The sequence below is a fragment of the Cyrtonyx montezumae genome, unplaced genomic scaffold (assembly GCF_038088225.1).
Source record: "Cyrtonyx montezumae isolate F1298 unplaced genomic scaffold, pur_monq_1.0 scaffold_1, whole genome shotgun sequence".
Taxonomy (NCBI): Eukaryota; Metazoa; Chordata; class Aves; order Galliformes; family Odontophoridae; genus Cyrtonyx; species Cyrtonyx montezumae.
Genome location: NW_027071825.1, coordinates 4629032 through 4646227, shown reverse-complemented (window position 1 = coordinate 4646227; position 17196 = coordinate 4629032). Strand labels below are relative to the sequence as shown.

The 17196-nt window shown below is 56.2% G+C and overlaps 1 protein-coding gene across 4 annotated transcripts in view; it reads right to left on the bottom strand.

Moving 5' to 3' along the window:
* Window positions 1-16426, bottom strand: part of SSBP3 (single stranded DNA binding protein 3) — a 48639-nt gene extending 32213 nt beyond the window's left edge. For 2 of the 4 annotated variants that reach the window (XM_065738513.1, XM_065738527.1), the window contains exons 1-4: window positions 16248-16426; window positions 16019-16091; window positions 15811-15872; window positions 15586-15670 (exon numbers count right to left, since the gene is read on the bottom strand). In XM_065738513.1, the coding sequence (XP_065594585.1) occupies window positions 15586-15670; window positions 15811-15872; window positions 16019-16091; window positions 16248-16303 (276 nt within the window). In that variant the 5' untranslated portion in view covers window positions 16304-16426. The remainder of the gene's footprint in view (window positions 1-15585; window positions 15671-15810; window positions 15873-16018; window positions 16092-16247) is intronic. The other 2 variants (XM_065738519.1, XM_065738537.1) reach the window with 1 other exon arrangement.
* Window positions 16427-17196: the final 770 nt, after the last annotated feature.

Here is a 17196-nt window from a genome sequence, read left to right as displayed (position 1 = left end):
TAACCCCTCCTTGAAGGACAGTGAGTCAGATCGAGGGCCTCCATCAGCCCAGCGCACCTCCAGATCATCTGGAAAAGGCCATGAGAGCTCACCTTTAGCTTACACGTGTTCTCCAGCAGCTGAAGTTGTCCTCAGGTTTCCTATTTCTCCTTAAAGGCCCTTTGGTTTTGTTCGGAAGCTGCTTCCTTCTAGCTCTGCTCAAGCCACCCACTCCTGCCTTTTATATCCCCAGTGAAGCCACGCAGAGAGATGCGCCGGTGCTTCTCTGCCGCCATCTCCAGCAGCCAACGCGGAGGTGAAGCACACCCTGATCAACAGGGAAAAGCTCCAGGTGCCTGCTGACACCCCCAGCTCTGAACACCTTCTTCGGTATGAAATCAAAAATCACACGTGTATGCCAATGGTCTCACCACAGAGCCAAGCCAAGAGGCAATTCAGGACAAACCATCGTGTCTGCAGTCGAAACTCATCTTGCATTTTGGGTTGACCTCCTAAATGCGTGCATTGTGGGGATGCTCGCATCCTATTGCAAAACTGATGGAAAACCACCCACAATCCAGAACAACCCTCACTGGGAGTCAGTGCACAGCTGCAAAGAATCACAGAACCATTAATATCAGAAAAGACTCCTGAGAGCATCAAGTCCAACCTCAACACATCACCATCTCCCTCAGCGCAACACCTCCAGGGATGGTGACTCCACCACTACCCTCAGAAGAAATCTGTCCTAATATCCAACCTGGCCTACATCTCTAGTCCTATCCCCAGCTGCCCCAGGGTGTCCCAACAAGGAACCTGCATAGGAACCCAGAGACAACCCCCACAGCAAAACCACAAACACACACACGTTTCTCTTTAGAGTCCCCCTGACATCTTCCCTTACTGGGAAGGGATGCAGAGAGGGGAGCCAGCCCCACAGTCCTGCACCCAAGGACCAGGGAGCCTCGGTGGTGCAGAAGCGGGGCTGGGGGCATCACTTGCACCCAGCAAGAGCTTAAATCCCTGGCGAGGCTGCACGAGCTCCAGCCGTTCCCTCGATCCAAGCGGAGCAGATGGCACTCACAACACTTGCGGTTTCGCTTCCCAGCCGCCATCACAGAGCCGCTTCTCACAGGGTGGAGGCGGGGGGGGGGAGACAGCATGGTATGGGTTTTTTTTTCCCTGGGAATTTTGATTTTTCTTTAAGAACATATATATAACCCTGCGTGGTTAAGGTGCCCCTCGCAGTGAGAGCGCGGCGCCCTGCAGACAGGCCGTGCTTGCTGGCTGTCCAGCAGTTCGTCCAGTGACCCATAAGCTTGAGGCTGACCACTGGAAACCCCTTATCAGGAGAGACAAATCCCAGAAAGCCTCACAATGCAGAGATGGAGGAAAGAAGGGATGAAGTGATCAAAACAAGGGCTTTCTAGGGATTTTGCCTACTTGCCTGGATTTTCTCCTGTTTGATCGCTCATCCCTGCTCGCTGAGGGGCACCTTCTGCCTCTGTTGCCTTCATAGGGAAGGCAGGGATTTGGGAGAGGTGTGCACCAAGGGGAGAGAAAGGCGAGCTGTTTCAGCTCCCTGGTGCATCAACGATCCCATCTCCAGCAGAGATGAAAGCAGGGAGAGACGGGGGCCAGACGCTACACGCCATGGATGAGGTGGCACACCACTGTCCTCCCCAGGGATAACCAGTCTCTGCCAATCAGCATGACTGCGCGGGAAGGAAGCGCCTCACCAGGGTCATGTTAAATGCTTTTGCTTTCTTATCTGGAGGTGGAGCTCTCCAAGCTGGAGCTTCACCCCCAGCAGCATCGCAGATGGGAATGAGAGGCAAGCACGTCCCTGAGCCCTCTGTGCCCTCTCCAGTGCCCTTCTCTGCACAACAACCCAATTCTGCACTCTGCCTCTGAAGCAGCAGTCAGGAGCCCAGCCTTTTCCATCCACTTTAAGCCCCCAAACTGGGGGTGTATGAACTGCACTGCCCCGCAGCATCAGCCTCTGAAAGCAGCTGCCAAAGGACTGTAAAGCCACGGGGCCATTCCCAGCACACCCCTGCAACATCACTACCAGCACAGAGGGATGCCATGCCCCATCCACCCGGCACGCTGCGGCCATGCTGCATCCCACCACGACGGCTCCAGCCAGGATCTTCTTTCTAGTGGAAGCTAACACCTACAATTACACTGCGAAAGCGTAAATCTGGGCACCGCAGACACCAGATTGCTTTCAGCAGTTGCATTCTGCACAGCTTAGTTCTAAGTAACACAAGTACGCGCTCCTCGCTGCCGCTTCCTTGTCTGGGGATGAATAAAACGTGAAAGATGACAGATCAGCACCTCCATCCCAGCCCAGCCCCACGCTCGCTCTGCTGGAGATGCAGATAAACAAAGGCAGTTCTCCCTGCTGTCCGCACGCAGCTGCCGGCACCAGGGCACGCCACACAAAAGAGGTTTGCAGCGACACGGTCAGCAGGGCCAGGCACCTTCTCTGTGCACAGCAGCAGTGCTGTGGGGTTGCTGGAGCTCACAGCCCCCCAGAGCACATTTAGGGTTGGGTGGTTGAGGGAGTTTCCTGCTGCAGCTTGTTAATGTAAGCGGCAGCTGAAGCTTTGCATGGGCGCTCGCAATAGCAAAGCTGCAAGAAGGCAACTTCTGAGATGCTTCCATTAAAAGGCAGCCCTGAGTAACCGTAATAACACTGCGCCGTGCTGCCACAAAACCTGTACTCAGAACTGCAGAATGGCTCGGCTTGGATGAGACCTTAAAGCCCACCCAGTTCCAAGCCCTGCTGCGGGCTGGCTGCCCTACACCAGACCAGAAAGCTCAGGGCCCTATCCAACCCGGCCTTGAAGGTCTCCAAGGCTTCACTGAGCATCAGTGCCTCCTCCCCCAGAACACTGGAGCTGGAGTAGGACATCACTTCATTGCTTTTCCCAGTGCCTCTCCCTGTCTGCTGCAGTCCCGTTGTGCCCCCAATGGGTCATGCCCCCACCTCCCCATGGAAAAGGCCCACTACTGGGCAGTAGATCAGGGTACAGCGAGGGAACTCGTGTTTTGGGGGTTCCAGAAGCGCCATGCCACCCAAAATTAGCACATCCACCACCTGAGCTGCCAAGAGGCCCCGCTACAGCTTAAGGGAAACCTTCCCCATCCCACCCCCCACCAAAAAAAAAGAGGAAAAAAAAAAAAAAGAGATGGCAGGGAGGCAGCAGGGCTGGGGCAGGGCAGCTGGGGCCAGGGGGCGGCGGGGCCCCTGGGGCCATGCCGAGGAATGCCCGCGGCGCCGGGCGCTGGGAGCCAACCAGCTGGAGAGCCGCAGCCTCATGAAATAATGAAATGCCAAACCGAGCCCTGCATCTTCCACAGTCTCTCAGGTCACCTACCAGATTAGGAGGCCTGTTGCTAAGGCAACCATATCTTGCAAGTGCTAGCTGAACTTCCCCATAATTTTTAACCCTTTAAGGAGCAAAAAAAAAAAAAAAAAAATAATAATAATAATTAAAAAAAAGTTACAAAAAATAAAATAAAAAGGTTATGCTGACAGCACAACCTGGTGGGGTATGTGGGGGGGTGAGAAAAATGAAAGCCCCAGAGCCACCCCGCTTACTGCACGCCGTGCTGGCTCCCTTCCAGGCAGCTAATAAAATTATTCAGCGTATGCACGCGCAGGCGAAACCCAGCAAACTTTCTATGTGCCTGGCAAGGCAATGAAAAAAAAAAAATAAAGTCAGGTTGTGCATATGAAATGGGGACAAACAATGCAAAATAAATAAATCAAAAGAAAATAAAATATAATTAAAAAGAAAAACCAGAACAAACAAACAAAAAAAAACTTTTAGCACCCATTGGTGACCCTACAGTCATGGGGTGGGGAGGGGACAAATGGCCAAGCACTGCCCCCCAGGACTGGGTCCCCTCCCCACACAGTGCCCCACGGAAAAGCACCGTGCTCAGGAGGGAGGGCAAGTCCTGCTGGGTGCTTGTGTTGGTGGAGGGATTTGAGGAGGTTTCCAGGTATTCAGCGTGCTGTGGGGAAAAGCCACCTCTTGCACGTTAATGGTGTGAAGGGCCTTGGGGAGAGGGGGAAAACAGCATGCTGCGCACTCAAGGTGTTTTCTTGTTCTGTGAGAATGAAGTTGAAGCATTGTGGCGTAATGCACAGGTCCTGGGAGGGAGGAGAGCAATCCACGAGGGGTACACAAAAGCAGGGAGCACCGAATATCGGGAGAACGAGAAAAGCCTGAGAACAACAGTGGAGAAAAAAAAAAAAAAGAAAGGAGGAAGGCAATGCACAGGCAGCACAAGGGAAAAAAAAAAAAAGAGGGAGGGGAGAAAAAGGCATGGAAACGAGGAGAAAATGTGGAGCAGCATAAATCAGGAGCGCGGGGGGAGAAGTGCCTGGAGGAGAGCAGAGAAGCGGGGCCAGGGAGGCAGAAAAGCACGTGCTGCCTTTTCAATATAAGAAAGGGCAGGCAGATGCAGCTCAGCTCCCTGCACCCCACGCTGCTGGGGAAAGGCCCCAGGCTGTGTCCGGGAGCTCGTGGGGTGCAGGCCGGGCCGGGAGCAGTGCTGGGGGCTTATCAGCAGGCTGCACGCCGGGCTGGGTGCGGATACGGCCCCAGCAGAACCCTGTGGGCAGGCGGCTGCCGCCTCCCCCAGCATCTGCTCCGCGCCAGAGTCGGAGACTCCTTAGGAAAGGAAAAGCCTCCTCTGGCACCGGAGCAGAAGACGCTCGATGGAAAAAATTAACCGTGTGATAGCCAGGCTTCGCAGCCCATAAACCCTGCTGCACAGCAGCTTCAGGGCGCTGGTTTCACGTGGTTTCCTGGCTCTGCCACACTGCAGCCGTGAACGGTAGGCAGGCACGACGCTCTGCATGGAGCCACGTGCTGAACGTTGCTGGATATCCTCCTTTCTTCATCCCTCCTCAACCCTGGCATAGGGTGAGCATGGCGTTCCTTGCTGAACCCTCACAAATGCTGGAGTGCTGAGACCCCACGTGCTGCCTGGGCTCCTGCTCTCACAGCCCTAGGGCGAAAGGGAAACCTTCCCTTCTTCCCATCAGCCACAGGAGCCGCAAAGGTCCGTGCAGATCCCTTGGAAGGCCCCGTGGTGCTGCCCTCACCTGCCCCACACCTCGCAGGAGCTTCCTTAGCTGCGTGTATCAACACCAAACATCTGAAACAGGCCAAATTTACAACCAGAAATAAAGAGGAGTGACCTTCTCTGTGTTGAAAGACATCTAGGTTCTTGTATTACAACGACAGGGACAGGCAAAATTCATTATCTCTAATAGCTGTCCTTATAACCAGATTAAACACAAAGGCATCAATTTCATATTCCTTGACCCTCCACCGTTCCCACCCTGAACCGAGGGGAACTCCCCTCTGCCGCAGCGGAGCTGGGCAATGCGCAGACAAAACCCATCAGTTCAAATTAAGTTCATGTTTATGCATGCAAAGACCTCGAGCCCTCCTCCCTGCACTGAAAGAAAACAATACCACAGGTCGCCCGCACGCACCCATCCTGTGCCACTGTCCAGGCATAACCCATGGGGCTGGGGGACACCAAGCTGGTGCCCTGTCCCTGCTGGTCCTTCTCCAGGCACAAGACAGCATCACAAAGATCTGCAAGCGTCCCCATCCCTCCTGGCCAAGTGAAGACCTGGGGCTGCAGAAAAGCTGCCCCAGCAGCACAGCATCGAGCTTGGTGTTAGCACAGTGAGAGCAGATGTTTGCGCACAGGACACACAAGGCAAGAGGAAAACACCTGCTTTCCAGCACGCAAAGACAGATCCCAGTCCTCCAGAATTAATCATCATTAAACCCAATTGCACCCACATTCCCCAGCACCAGCTCCCCGCTGGAGCCGTGCACCGGGGCTTTTGTCCTGGAGATGCAACCCATGAGTACAGCCCACCAAGATGAGCATAATGCCAATCACCAGCCGGGGAGCGACAGCCTGTTATTTTCATCAGAGGATGTTATCCATGGGGACCTTCAGCTGCCAGCCAGGAGAAATAAGCCACTGGAGAAAACTTAGCTTCAGCACAGCCTCCTAATGGCTTTCTTCACCCCCTCCCCTTGGCCCCCAACCGATGCACGTGTGAGGGCAGCTCCTTCCCCAGAAGATGAGCACCAGTGGGGCCAGCTGGCTTCTCTCGCTTGCAGCAACAAGTCAAACTGCTCCAAGAGCTGGAAAACACTTATGGTGGGGGGGGAAAAGCTTCAGATGGACCAGGAGGACAGCGTACCACACTGAAGCAACAGTGAAAGTTAAAATTAATTAGCTGGCACAATGACAAAGAACCCATTGTGCAGCACAGTGGAGCAATCCAAGTACAAAGGCTTTATATAAGTCATGTTGAAAACTCCTTGATGACTGCAGGTAAGGACAGACAAGCTGTCAGGACATGCCATGACACCCAGAAGGGCTCCAGCACAACCGAGCAAATGTGTTTTTAAATGATGAAAAGAAGCCCAGGAGCCCCAGGCTGGACCTACTCTCCAAGAGAGGAGCAAAGGCCCAAAGCACCTGGGCATCAGCAGCATAGCCATATCTTGCATGGAACAAAACAGCAATTGTTTTTTTCATGGAAAACCACCCCTGAACCAGGCTGAAGATACCTGTGCATAGCGTGGACCTTCATTTGTTTCCCTGGAGTTCCCACCTCCATCAAATATAAACCTGCTGAAAGCCAGTATGAGGTGACCAAGCACTGGGAAGCACAGCTCCCTGCTGGACCCAGGAAACAAACATGCCTTTCAGTTCATGCCTTGTAGCCTGCTGCACCCAGAAGTGGAAGAGTCCCCAGCAGCAAAGCACCATGAGGACCCCAAAACAGACGGCATGCAGCTCTGGGCTTTGCTCCTCAGAAAGGAGCTCACGTGCTTCCAAAACTGTCTCTTGGCTCTCCCGAGTGCACAGGAACCAATGACCACGGGGGTAAAATGCAACAAGGGCTGGCTTCTACAGTCAGTGCCAAGCAGCCCAGCACAATGAGAAGACGAACCTCTACTCTCCATCTGGAGCAGGGCTAAGACATCCCCAGACACCACTGAGCAAAGGGAAAAATTCGTGGAAAGGGATGGGTGTGCTTCACACCCTGCCAGGGGGCCCAGTCGTGCCCATGGCAAGCACAGCACTGTGCTTCTGCCTGACCTGCCAGCCCCAGTGAGAGCAGGAGCCTGCAAGGAAACGCCCTGCCCCTTCCCCTGCATGCACAGCCTTTTTTCTGATTTAAAAACACATCACAAACCTCTCCAGCCCGAAGCAGAACTGCAAAACCCAGCTCCAGGCAGGCAGCTGCTTCCCAGAGCTGCCCACGGGGTCAGAGGTGCAATGGTAGATGACCAAACCAGCCCACCCATGAGGGGCTCTCACTCTTCTGGGGTGGCAGATTAAACAACACCATGCACGAGGGATTTATGCTCTTCTGGGAAATAAGCACCAGCATCACACCCATGCCATGGCCAGAGGACACGCTGTGGGGCACATCCGTGTGCCAGAGCCACCACAGTGCATCCCACGCTTCAGAAGCTTGTTTGCATCCAAAAAAATACTGATCAGAGGTGTGAGCTCAGCTTGGTGAGGTTATTTGAGACCTGGGGAAAAAAAGGGACAGAAAAAGCCCAACTGCCCAGAAGCTGTGCAAGGTGGCCGGGCTGGGCAGCAAGAGCTCATTTTCACTACAGAAGGCTGCAGCACCCTGGGAGGAGAGGCGCCCGAGATCAAATGTTTAAGGGTTTATGCAGAAACATTAGAAAAAAAAATAGAAAGAAAATGTTAGCTTAAGACACAGCCAGAGGTCTTCCTTTGGACTTTATCTTGACACCACAGGCTATGGTGGCACTGCCTCGTGCAGCACTGTGGGACAGTAGTCCCTGCAGGCTCAGACCCAGATGGACATGGGGAGAACGTGCACACTGTGCTGGGGGACTCCCAGCCCTGTCCCCACATCATCACAGTGGCTGCAGAGAGGCTGATGAACCTATAGGTTTAATTGCAGCTGTGGAGGGATGAGAAGGGTCCCAACCGAGGCCCCACAAGCAGAGCTGCATTGCTGTTACCCTGCCGACAGCACAGAAACCAAGTCAAAACATCCAGATTGGTGTTGTGACTGCGCTTGTCAGAGGCAGAAAGAGCAGAAAGGCGGATGGGGAAGGAAAATAAAAGCACTGGCAGGGGCTATGGGTTCACTCCAGCACTACTTCAGCATGGGGCCAGGGACACTTTGCCCAACCCAGGGGACCCCACAGGTCTGGGTGGGGGTAGAAAAGAGCTGTTGCAGCCATCTGCCCTAGCACAGCCATTCCCACAAAGCAGGGGCACGGGGCAGCCTACAGCTCAGACCCACGCTGGAGCCCTGGACCTTGCTGCTGGACCACCCTGTGCAGCCAGGCCCTGACAGCAGGCCCCATGTACACACAGATGTGCATTAAATACCTTGACTCATTCATATTTTGAGTAATTTTGACATTAGGGAGAGCGGGCAGTACTCCTCCATAGTAATAAAAGTGTAAGCACATGGAGCTGAAGGGCAGCTCCCACAAGAGGCCCATGGCACTTCCTTAGTGCTCCACTGCCCATGGCCATCCCCCAGCCTTGGTGGCACAGGCTCAGCCCCACCATGTGCAGGAAGCAGACGAGTGCCTGCCCTGTGTTTTGGAAATCCCCCCCACCCAACAGCACAGCTGTAGCTTTGAACTCATCTCCTGGCACCAACCCCTTCAGCAAACAGCCCTGGTGCTTGCGGCCACGAGCAGGAGTTTTGAAAGGAGGAGAAAAAAAACACCACCCCGCGGAGCCTGCAGCGAGGTATTTGTTTACTTGTTGAAGAGCCGTTTTCTCTCCCCCTCTCCACCAGCCCAGGGCTGCTCTGCAGAGGAAGGAGCCATTTCCGCTGGGCAGAGTCCCCTACTCCCAGTGGAGCCCTAAGTCCCCCCCAGCTGAGCTGAGGGGGCCACCCTGAGATGGTGCTGGTAAGCAGCCCTGTCCCACGATGGGAGCCCACTCTGCACCACCCTGGGAGACACTCAGCAGTAGATGCACCAACCCTTCCCTTGGCCTGGAAACACAAAACCCAATTACTGCCATCTCCTCGGGGCACACAGGCGGGATATTTTTATATTTATATACATTTTTTCAGCAGCCAGACTCCCTGCAGGCACCACGTCTTCCACTGACAACACAGCCTCCTCCCCAGCGAGAAGACAGTGCACCAAACCATGGCACGGGCACGGCTTTCACCATCCCAGCAGGAGGAGGAGAGTTCAGAGATTGGCACAGCCCTGCACCCCTCCACTGGGCACTTGCCCGCCTCAAGCTGCTGGAGGAGCAGCAGCTTCATGATCCTCACCAGTGGCAGCAGCATTGGTGCACCCCATCCAGCTGCAGCTCCTGCACAAGGATTTTGTGCAACCAGTTGCCATTTAATTTGGTAGGGCGACCAGTGGAACAGCAAGTGGTATTACAGAGGAGAAAGAGCCCCAGCTCCCAGGACCTGCATGGCAGCTGTTTCCAATAGAGCCAGGGGCTGCTTTAAAAGAGAAAATATGGAACAAAAGGTAGGAGAAAATCCAAGTTTCCAAGGTGAGGAAGGAAATGATCAGGGGAACAGGAAAGCCTCACTCGTACCCAATACACGCTGTACCGACCTCACGCACCTCCCTGTGGCAGCGATGGGGGGGCTCTGCCCCCTCCCCACACGCTTTGAAGAGCCGAGGTGCCTCGCACACCCTCGCCCTCGCTCCCTTTGTTCCTGCGTGAGGACCCCAGGAAGGAAGCGAGGGGAAGGTTTACAAGCCTCGTGTTTACCCAGAGCCACAAATCTGCCGGGGGCCGTGGCCCCCCCGCTGCAGGGAGGGCGGTGCGGAGCTGGGGGCCGTGGTGCGCGGGTCCCCTCACACGTGGCTGCAGCTCTGGGGCAGACAATGGGATCGCACGCGGCCGCTGCTCCGGCCCTACACGGCCTTCCTCCTCCTCCTCGTGGGCTTCGCCTCCACTGGAGCCAGCCCCTCTCACAGCGCCATAGAGGTTAAAAACAAAACAATGAAGAAAAAGCACACGCATTAAAACAAAAAACCCACACCGCCGCATCTCATTGCTGCCCATCGCTCTGCTCAAGGCTGGCTCCGGCTGAGACTGCCCCACGAATGCACGGTTGGCTGGGGACACCCAAGCCTGTGCCCCCCCCAGGATGCACGAGGAGCATCCAAACCCACCCAGCCTCCCATTGTCAGGCTGAATTAAACAACCACGCCGTGTTGGGCGGCTTCCTCTCCTCCCAGCCACCCCCACTTTTCGGTGGAAATCCCTGGCGGATTCAAGCCAGAGAAACTTTGCATCTTCACACCATTTGTTGACATAAAATACATTCCAGTGCCTTACTTTTGCAGAGGCACTCTGAGCGGAGGGGGGGAAAACGTCTGTTTCCATTTGAAACTGTCAAAATTAGCATGCAGTAATTAAAAATCACACCCTTTCTCTTAATAACCTAACCAGCATGATACAATCAGGTTGTGCCAACTCTTTAATCTAATTGACTAATTACAGATTTTAATTTAGTCAGTTACTGAACAACTGTTGACAATTTGTTTTCATTAGGGACAGAACAGGATAAATATTTAGGCTCCCCAGTCAAAGACTAAGACATAAGCTCAGTGCTCTGACCTCAAGTTTAGCACACTTGGCTTTTCCATCAATAGCAACTACAGGAAGGTACTGCTCCGAGACGGCATGTTTTGGTCACCCCGTGCAGCAAGAAGTGCAAAAGTGGAGGTTGTTCCACACCAGCAGCAGATACTGCTTAGAAAATAAATAAAAGTTCAGCTTTGCACAGCACTAACCACCATTGTGAGGGGCACCAGCACTAGCACCAGTACCTGTCACCGGAGAAGGATGGGAGGCTGAGCCCAGCACACTGCACTGTCCCATCCCCCCCACCCCAATTTTTATTTTATATATTTTTTAAACGATTTGGAGTTCTGCAGCTGCTCCTGGCAGCCTGCCACTCCGAGAGGAAACTCCTCTCTCTGGTTACCTATGGGGATCCCTGCCCCTGCAGAGCAGGTCTGGATGCATCCCAGCTGTGCAGAAAGGGGCTGGAGCCGTGCAGTTACTGCTCAGACCTATCCCCACACCACATCCTGCACCCTGCTGAGCCTGGCCCAACAGCACCAGCCCTTCCACACAACATATTTCACCAAACCAGCTCCAAAGAGCACACTGCGGAGATACCTGGAGATCACCAGCACTGCCATGCACCTAGATACCTGGAGACCACCTTCATGGCACACATGGAGGCAGCCAGCAACCACTGCTGCCTCCGCAGCATCTCGTACCCAAACCTGGGCAGCCACAAAGCCATAAGTGCCTGAGCACCAACCTTGGGTGGTCCTGGAGCAAAGGGACAGCCTGTTCTGGCAGAGTCAACAGCCACACTGGAACCCAGCACAGATCCCAGTGTGATGTCTCACCCACCACATGCCACTCTGCACCAACCGTGCACAGGAGCTGCAAGCAGAGGACACAGAAAGAAGCTGACACACAGCCAGGGAACACCTGAGCACATCTTCCTGCATGTCACCTCCAAAGCACAGCTGGAAAGCATCTTCTGGGGAAAGCTGGGCTTGGGGTTCAAAGCCCTGGGAGACACCACACTGCTGGCAGACCAACATCCTCCCAGATTCCCAAGTTGTCACCCCACTGTGGCTTACACCACACCAGCTGCTACATCCCTCTGGCTTCAGCAACTTCACTGAGATCCGAATCCAAAGGAAAAGGTTTCACACAGTGGGGAAAAAGGACACCCAGCCAGACACGGACAGCACGCTCCCCATCTTCTCCACAACCAACACCACCTTCCTCAGCTGCAGCACAGCATCCTTCCAGACAGAAGGAGTTAGAGAGAAAGAACTGCATCAGTTTCCTGAGGTTAAAAAAATAAAATAAATCAATGATCTGCTCTAACGACCATGTTGCATGCTTAAAAGCAAGCCGAAGCTGCTGCCATGTAAATCTTGCACAGCAAAGACATAATTCTGAATGCTGGAGAGTATGGATTTTTTTTTTCCAGAGGGGAGCTAGGTGTAGCAGAGGAGAGGAAGGATGAAGTAAAGACTCCAGCAGCCGAGCACCACTCTGATCCTCCTCTCCTGCAAGTTGCACTCAAGCTGGCCGCGCAGGCAGAGCAATACCACAAAAAGTATGTAGCAACAGTCAACTAGATTTAAGTTCATTTTCTGTAGCTGGAGGCCAAAATCGACTGAAGTGGTTCTGGTGATCAAGTTTTCTGCAATTCCCCTTTCTATGTATTAGCTCTTTGACAGAAATTCACTGCGGTATTTAAACTGGCAGTCATCACCGCTAACTCAAATTGTATTGGCTTTCACAATGTTGAAACGCTGAACTGCAACCATCAATCGGCCAATTCTGAGATAACGCGGCGGCTGAAATCCCCTGTCATGCTGCACGCTCCCTTTGTAGCTCGCTGGCCGCGGGAGGCACAGGGTGAAGGGGCACCACGTCGTGCTGCAACACACAGCATCAGCCCAAGGGGAAGCGGGGAGGCAGAGCGGGGCTGCCCCCTGCCCACAGCATCTCTGAGGGCTGGAGGAAGGACGGAGCCAGCAGCCTGCCCGGTTGGATGGGAACAGGAATGAAGCGAAAATAAAAACCCGCCCAAATCAATTGCTACGGGTCAGGCAACGCCTGTAGAACGGGTCAAGTCTTGGAAGGAGGCTGGGGATCAGCACCGTGGGGCTGTAGGTAAGCAGAGCACTGCTGTTAACTTCTGGATAACTCTGATACAGGCGGTGGAGGAGGCTGAGTAATGAAAGTGCAAGCGGCTCCGCACGTTGTGCGTTAACAGTCAGATCTGCACACGTGCTGAGACAAAAAGGGAGAAACACGGTGCTCCTCCCAAACACACAGACCCACATCCCACTCCTCCCAGCAGCCTGCTGCCCCGCCCTGGGAGGGGAACCTCGAGGAAAGGTGGGAAAGCAATGCTGCTTCACCACAGAAAAGAGCCCATGGCACTCAAGCATCCCCTACAAGAGAAGCGCTATCTGTGCTTTCACTTTTCCACCAAACAGAAAAAATTAAAATTAAAAAACCAATGGGGGAAATTGATAATTTATCCTGCTGCTCCTAACAGTTGCCATACAGTTAGGCTGGGAAATGAAATGGAAATTACACAGCATGCAAATCCCAGAGTTAACACTCCACTAACGAAGCGCACAGTTCTGCAGCCAGTGCCTCCCAGTGCTGGAGCTCCCCTGACCCCACAGCATCCCCCGGGCTGCACAGCAAACCCACTGCCTTCTGGTAAACAAACACTGCCTTTGGCGTGGACCCGGGCGACCGCTGCGCAGCCACTTCTGCCATTGGCCAGGTTTCAACACGGTGCTCTACAAATCTGGGGCAAAGCCTATATGGGGATATTTTTAACCACAACCAACAGATGAAATTACTCACTGGTCCACCCAGCCCGGGGCTCACAGGAGGCCCAGCATCGCTCCGAGCTGTTGCACGCTGCGGGGTTTGGTGTTTGGTGATGCGATCCCCACCCAGAGCATCCCCAGCATGGGATGCACCAGTGCTCAGCCCTGTGCTGTAGGACTGCGGCCACACGCCGGCCCCAGGGAACAAGGCACCATTCACATGCACCCGTTATCACCTGGTTCCTGGCTTCGGTCAATATTTGAGCCGGGCAGGTTCCTGCCCTGCAAAGTACACCCGGTGCTCCACGCAGGGAAAGCACCACAAGCATCCCCAGCCAAACACACCTGGGGACACCAAACTGGTGTGGGTAAAGCCAAGGGAGGACCAAATATCTCCTATTGCGTCTTCGCAGTCAGACCCAAAAGGTGAAGCACTCGGGGCTGTTACAAAACTGCATTGTACTGAGAATTAAAACAATCAGGATTGTGTCTATTTACTGTAAGCTTAAAGCAACATGTATTAAAGAAGTTTATCCGAATCATTTAATGCACTCATGCCTATTGTTAGAGTTATTACCAAGCTAAAAAAGATTAATTTCTCTAAATACGCTAAATCCTCAGACATTATTAGGAGGCTGCTGTGAACGTAGCACTACTACCCCTTGGCTGCTAATGTCAGCTTTACCAAAGGCTTCACAACCTGAAGATCCACTTTTGCCCTACTCCATCCCAACCAGACCCTAAAAAAGATGGGATTTGGCCCAGAAGACGTTAGGAGAAGCGGCAGGCGCTGCCAAGCTGCAGAGCCCAGCGCTGATGGATGTGCTGACAAACTCCAGGTTGTCAGCCTGCTCTCACCCTCAGTTCAGGAGTTCAACATTTTAATCCGACCCAGTAAATAAAAAGCAGCTACGCAGGAAGCGGCGCAGCACAACCGGGAGCGAAGCAGCGGCCGCAGGACAGATGGACAGCAAGCACAGACCAGGATCGGCCTCCCCAGGGGAGGACTGAGCTGCCCACCCCCACGTGGGTTCAGCTGCATGCCACATCCCTTGAGGGAAGGACACCGGATCTGCAGCGACGCAGATTTGGGCTCTGCTCCCCAAGCAGAAGGAGCAGTGAAGGTCCCCGTGCTGCTCCCAGCCCAACCTTGCACATCTCCCAGCAGCTCAACCCAGGCATGTCGAGGCAGCGAGAGGCTGGGGAAGGGAGGAAAAAATGGTTTCCATACCATAGGCTCCCAGGAGCAGACAAAAACAGCTCCTGCTACACAATTTAAACTCGCTTGACTCCGCTCCAAGCCCACAGCCAGGTGACTAATCCTTTGATTCAAATTCCTCCCGCTGCAGATTAGTGCTGCAGATCTGGGTGACTTCAGCAGGACAGAGTGGGCAGCCCACCTGCAGCCAGCCCCAACGAGCCCCACGCCGTGGGACGGGGCTGATTCTGGGGAACACGCCTGAAGAAAAGCATCCGCTGGGTTCCACCAACACCTCCAGAGAGGACAACTACTCGAGGTCCTGCACACCCAGGACCGCTGTCACCAACCACTCAAGGTCCTGCACACACAGGAGGGTGGTGGAGCCACCACGCTGGAGCCCAGTGGGTTGCACTCAGCACCTCTAGGTTTGCTCCAAGCAAGCAAGCAGGTCCAGCACCTCGCAGCCGGAGCAGAACAGTTGGAAGAGCCACATTTTGCACAAGGACAAAAAGCCCAGAGGGCCCAAACACCATCAGCTACAGTGGGATGAGGTGCACAGCATCACCTCCAGCCCACGAGTTCCTCCACGCTGCTGATTTCAGGGAACACTCCCAGCCAAGCAAGGCAGCCCCACACGCTCATGAGGCTTTCAAATGATGCTCCAGGGAATCTCCCCTCCACCCACAGCCACCACCACGGCGTTTACCAATGGGACACCCTCAGCACCAGGTCCACAGACACCGATCTCCACCACCGCGCTCGGAGCCGACGCTTTGTCGCCCACCGCCAGGTCCCACCGCCGCCTCCGAGTGCCGAAGATAAAGCATCGGGGCTCATTCGCATCGCCGCGACGTTATGAAAAGCCGTTGGGCCAAACCGGAGCGCTGCCGCTTGGAAGCACACGCGCCCGAGCGCCCCAACTCCGTCAGCACGGAGCACAAACTTGTTGTTACTCACATAGTCATGGAAGGCTTTCGCTTCGCTCGAATGCTCGCAAGTGTCTCGCCGTTCGGGGGCCGCGCAGTACAAGTCCCAGAACACGCTGCGTGGCACAAACAGAGGGGAGGGAGCCCCGGTTACCGGCTGTCTCCCCTCCCCCAACCCCCACCAGCACCCGGCACAGCCCCGGGGCTGCTGACTCACCGCGACCCCCCCCCCCTCCAACCCGCGCCCCTCACTCACCACCACCAGGAGTGCAGGAAGCCGGGGGGCTCTCCCAGCGTGATGTTCTTCTCCCACCGGATCTGCGGGCGAGAGGAAGGGGCCGCCAATGGGCTGCGGGGCCCCGACGAGCGGGGGGGACCCCGCCGGCCGCCGCCGCTCGCCCGCCCCGCACAAGATGGAGGCCGGGAGGCGGCGGCGGAGCACAAAGGGCGGCGGGGGGGCTCACCTCGGACAGGAAGGTCTGCGCCGACTTCTGGGCGCCGACGTGCAGCAGGTACTCGTAGACGTATAGGGCCAGCCTGCAAGAGCCCGGCGGCGGTCGGCAGGGGGAAGAGAGGAGGGGAGCGGGGGGGGGAACGGTAGCGAGGCCCCCGCCCCGCACAAAGCCCGCAGCCGGGCTCCTCCCGCACCGCACCCCCCCCCCGCTCCCTCCCTCTCTCCTCCTCCCCGCTTACTTCTCCCGCGCCTGCCCGTCCGAGGGCACGGCCGAGCCTTTCCCCTTGGCGAACATGTTCCGCGCCGAGCTGGGTGGGGGCCCGCCCGCCCGAGCCGCTCTGCCCGCTCCGCTTCGCCGCGCACCGGGGGCTGTCAGAGCGCCGGCCCCCACCGCGCCCCCATGGCCCCGCCGCCGCCGCCGCTGCTTGCCGCGCCCGCCCGCCTGCCGCCGCTCGCCGCGCCGCGCACCCGAACGTGGCCGCGCCGGGCACCGCCCCCTGCTGATTGATGGGCGACTGCACCAATCGCTGAAGAGAAGGGGAGGGGTCTCGCGTGGCCACGCCCCCTCCGCGAGCGGCGGGCGGGCTGCCTCCCGCGGCGGACAGGGAGGAGGGGAGAGCGCGGCGCCGCGCGGTCCTAGCGCCGCACGGCGGGCGGGCAGGGACGGCCGAGCGGAGGGGCGCGCTGCGCCTTTAAGGTGCCGAGCCGCCGCGCGCTGAGCGCTCCGATTGGGCAGCGCCGCGGGGAGAGCGGAAGGGGGGCCTTGAAACCGCCCGCCGGGCCGCGCGGGGGGGGGGGGGGCGCGGTGCTCGGGCGGGACGCCCCCCTTCCCCGCCTCGGGGAGCCCATAGCCCGGCACGGCGCTGCGCGGGGGGGTGGGGATGCTCCGCCGGTACCGCAGCCGGGGGTGCGCCCCGGTGCCGCGTGTTCCGCCCCGGGGTTACCTCGGCATTAATCCGGGGAGCCCTGAGGGGCCGCTTGGGGTCACCCCCCGGAAACTTTGTCACTTTGCAGCGTGCGGTGACGCAGTGAAGCCTGTTCCCCCCCACAAAAAAAATATAACAACAACAACAAAGCGGGGTGAGGGCCCCACGCTGGGGCGGCCTGAGGTGGGAACGCTGGTGTCCCCGGAGCGACCTGGCCGGGGACATACGGGAAAAAGGGCCCCCCCGTGCCCGCCCCGCCGCC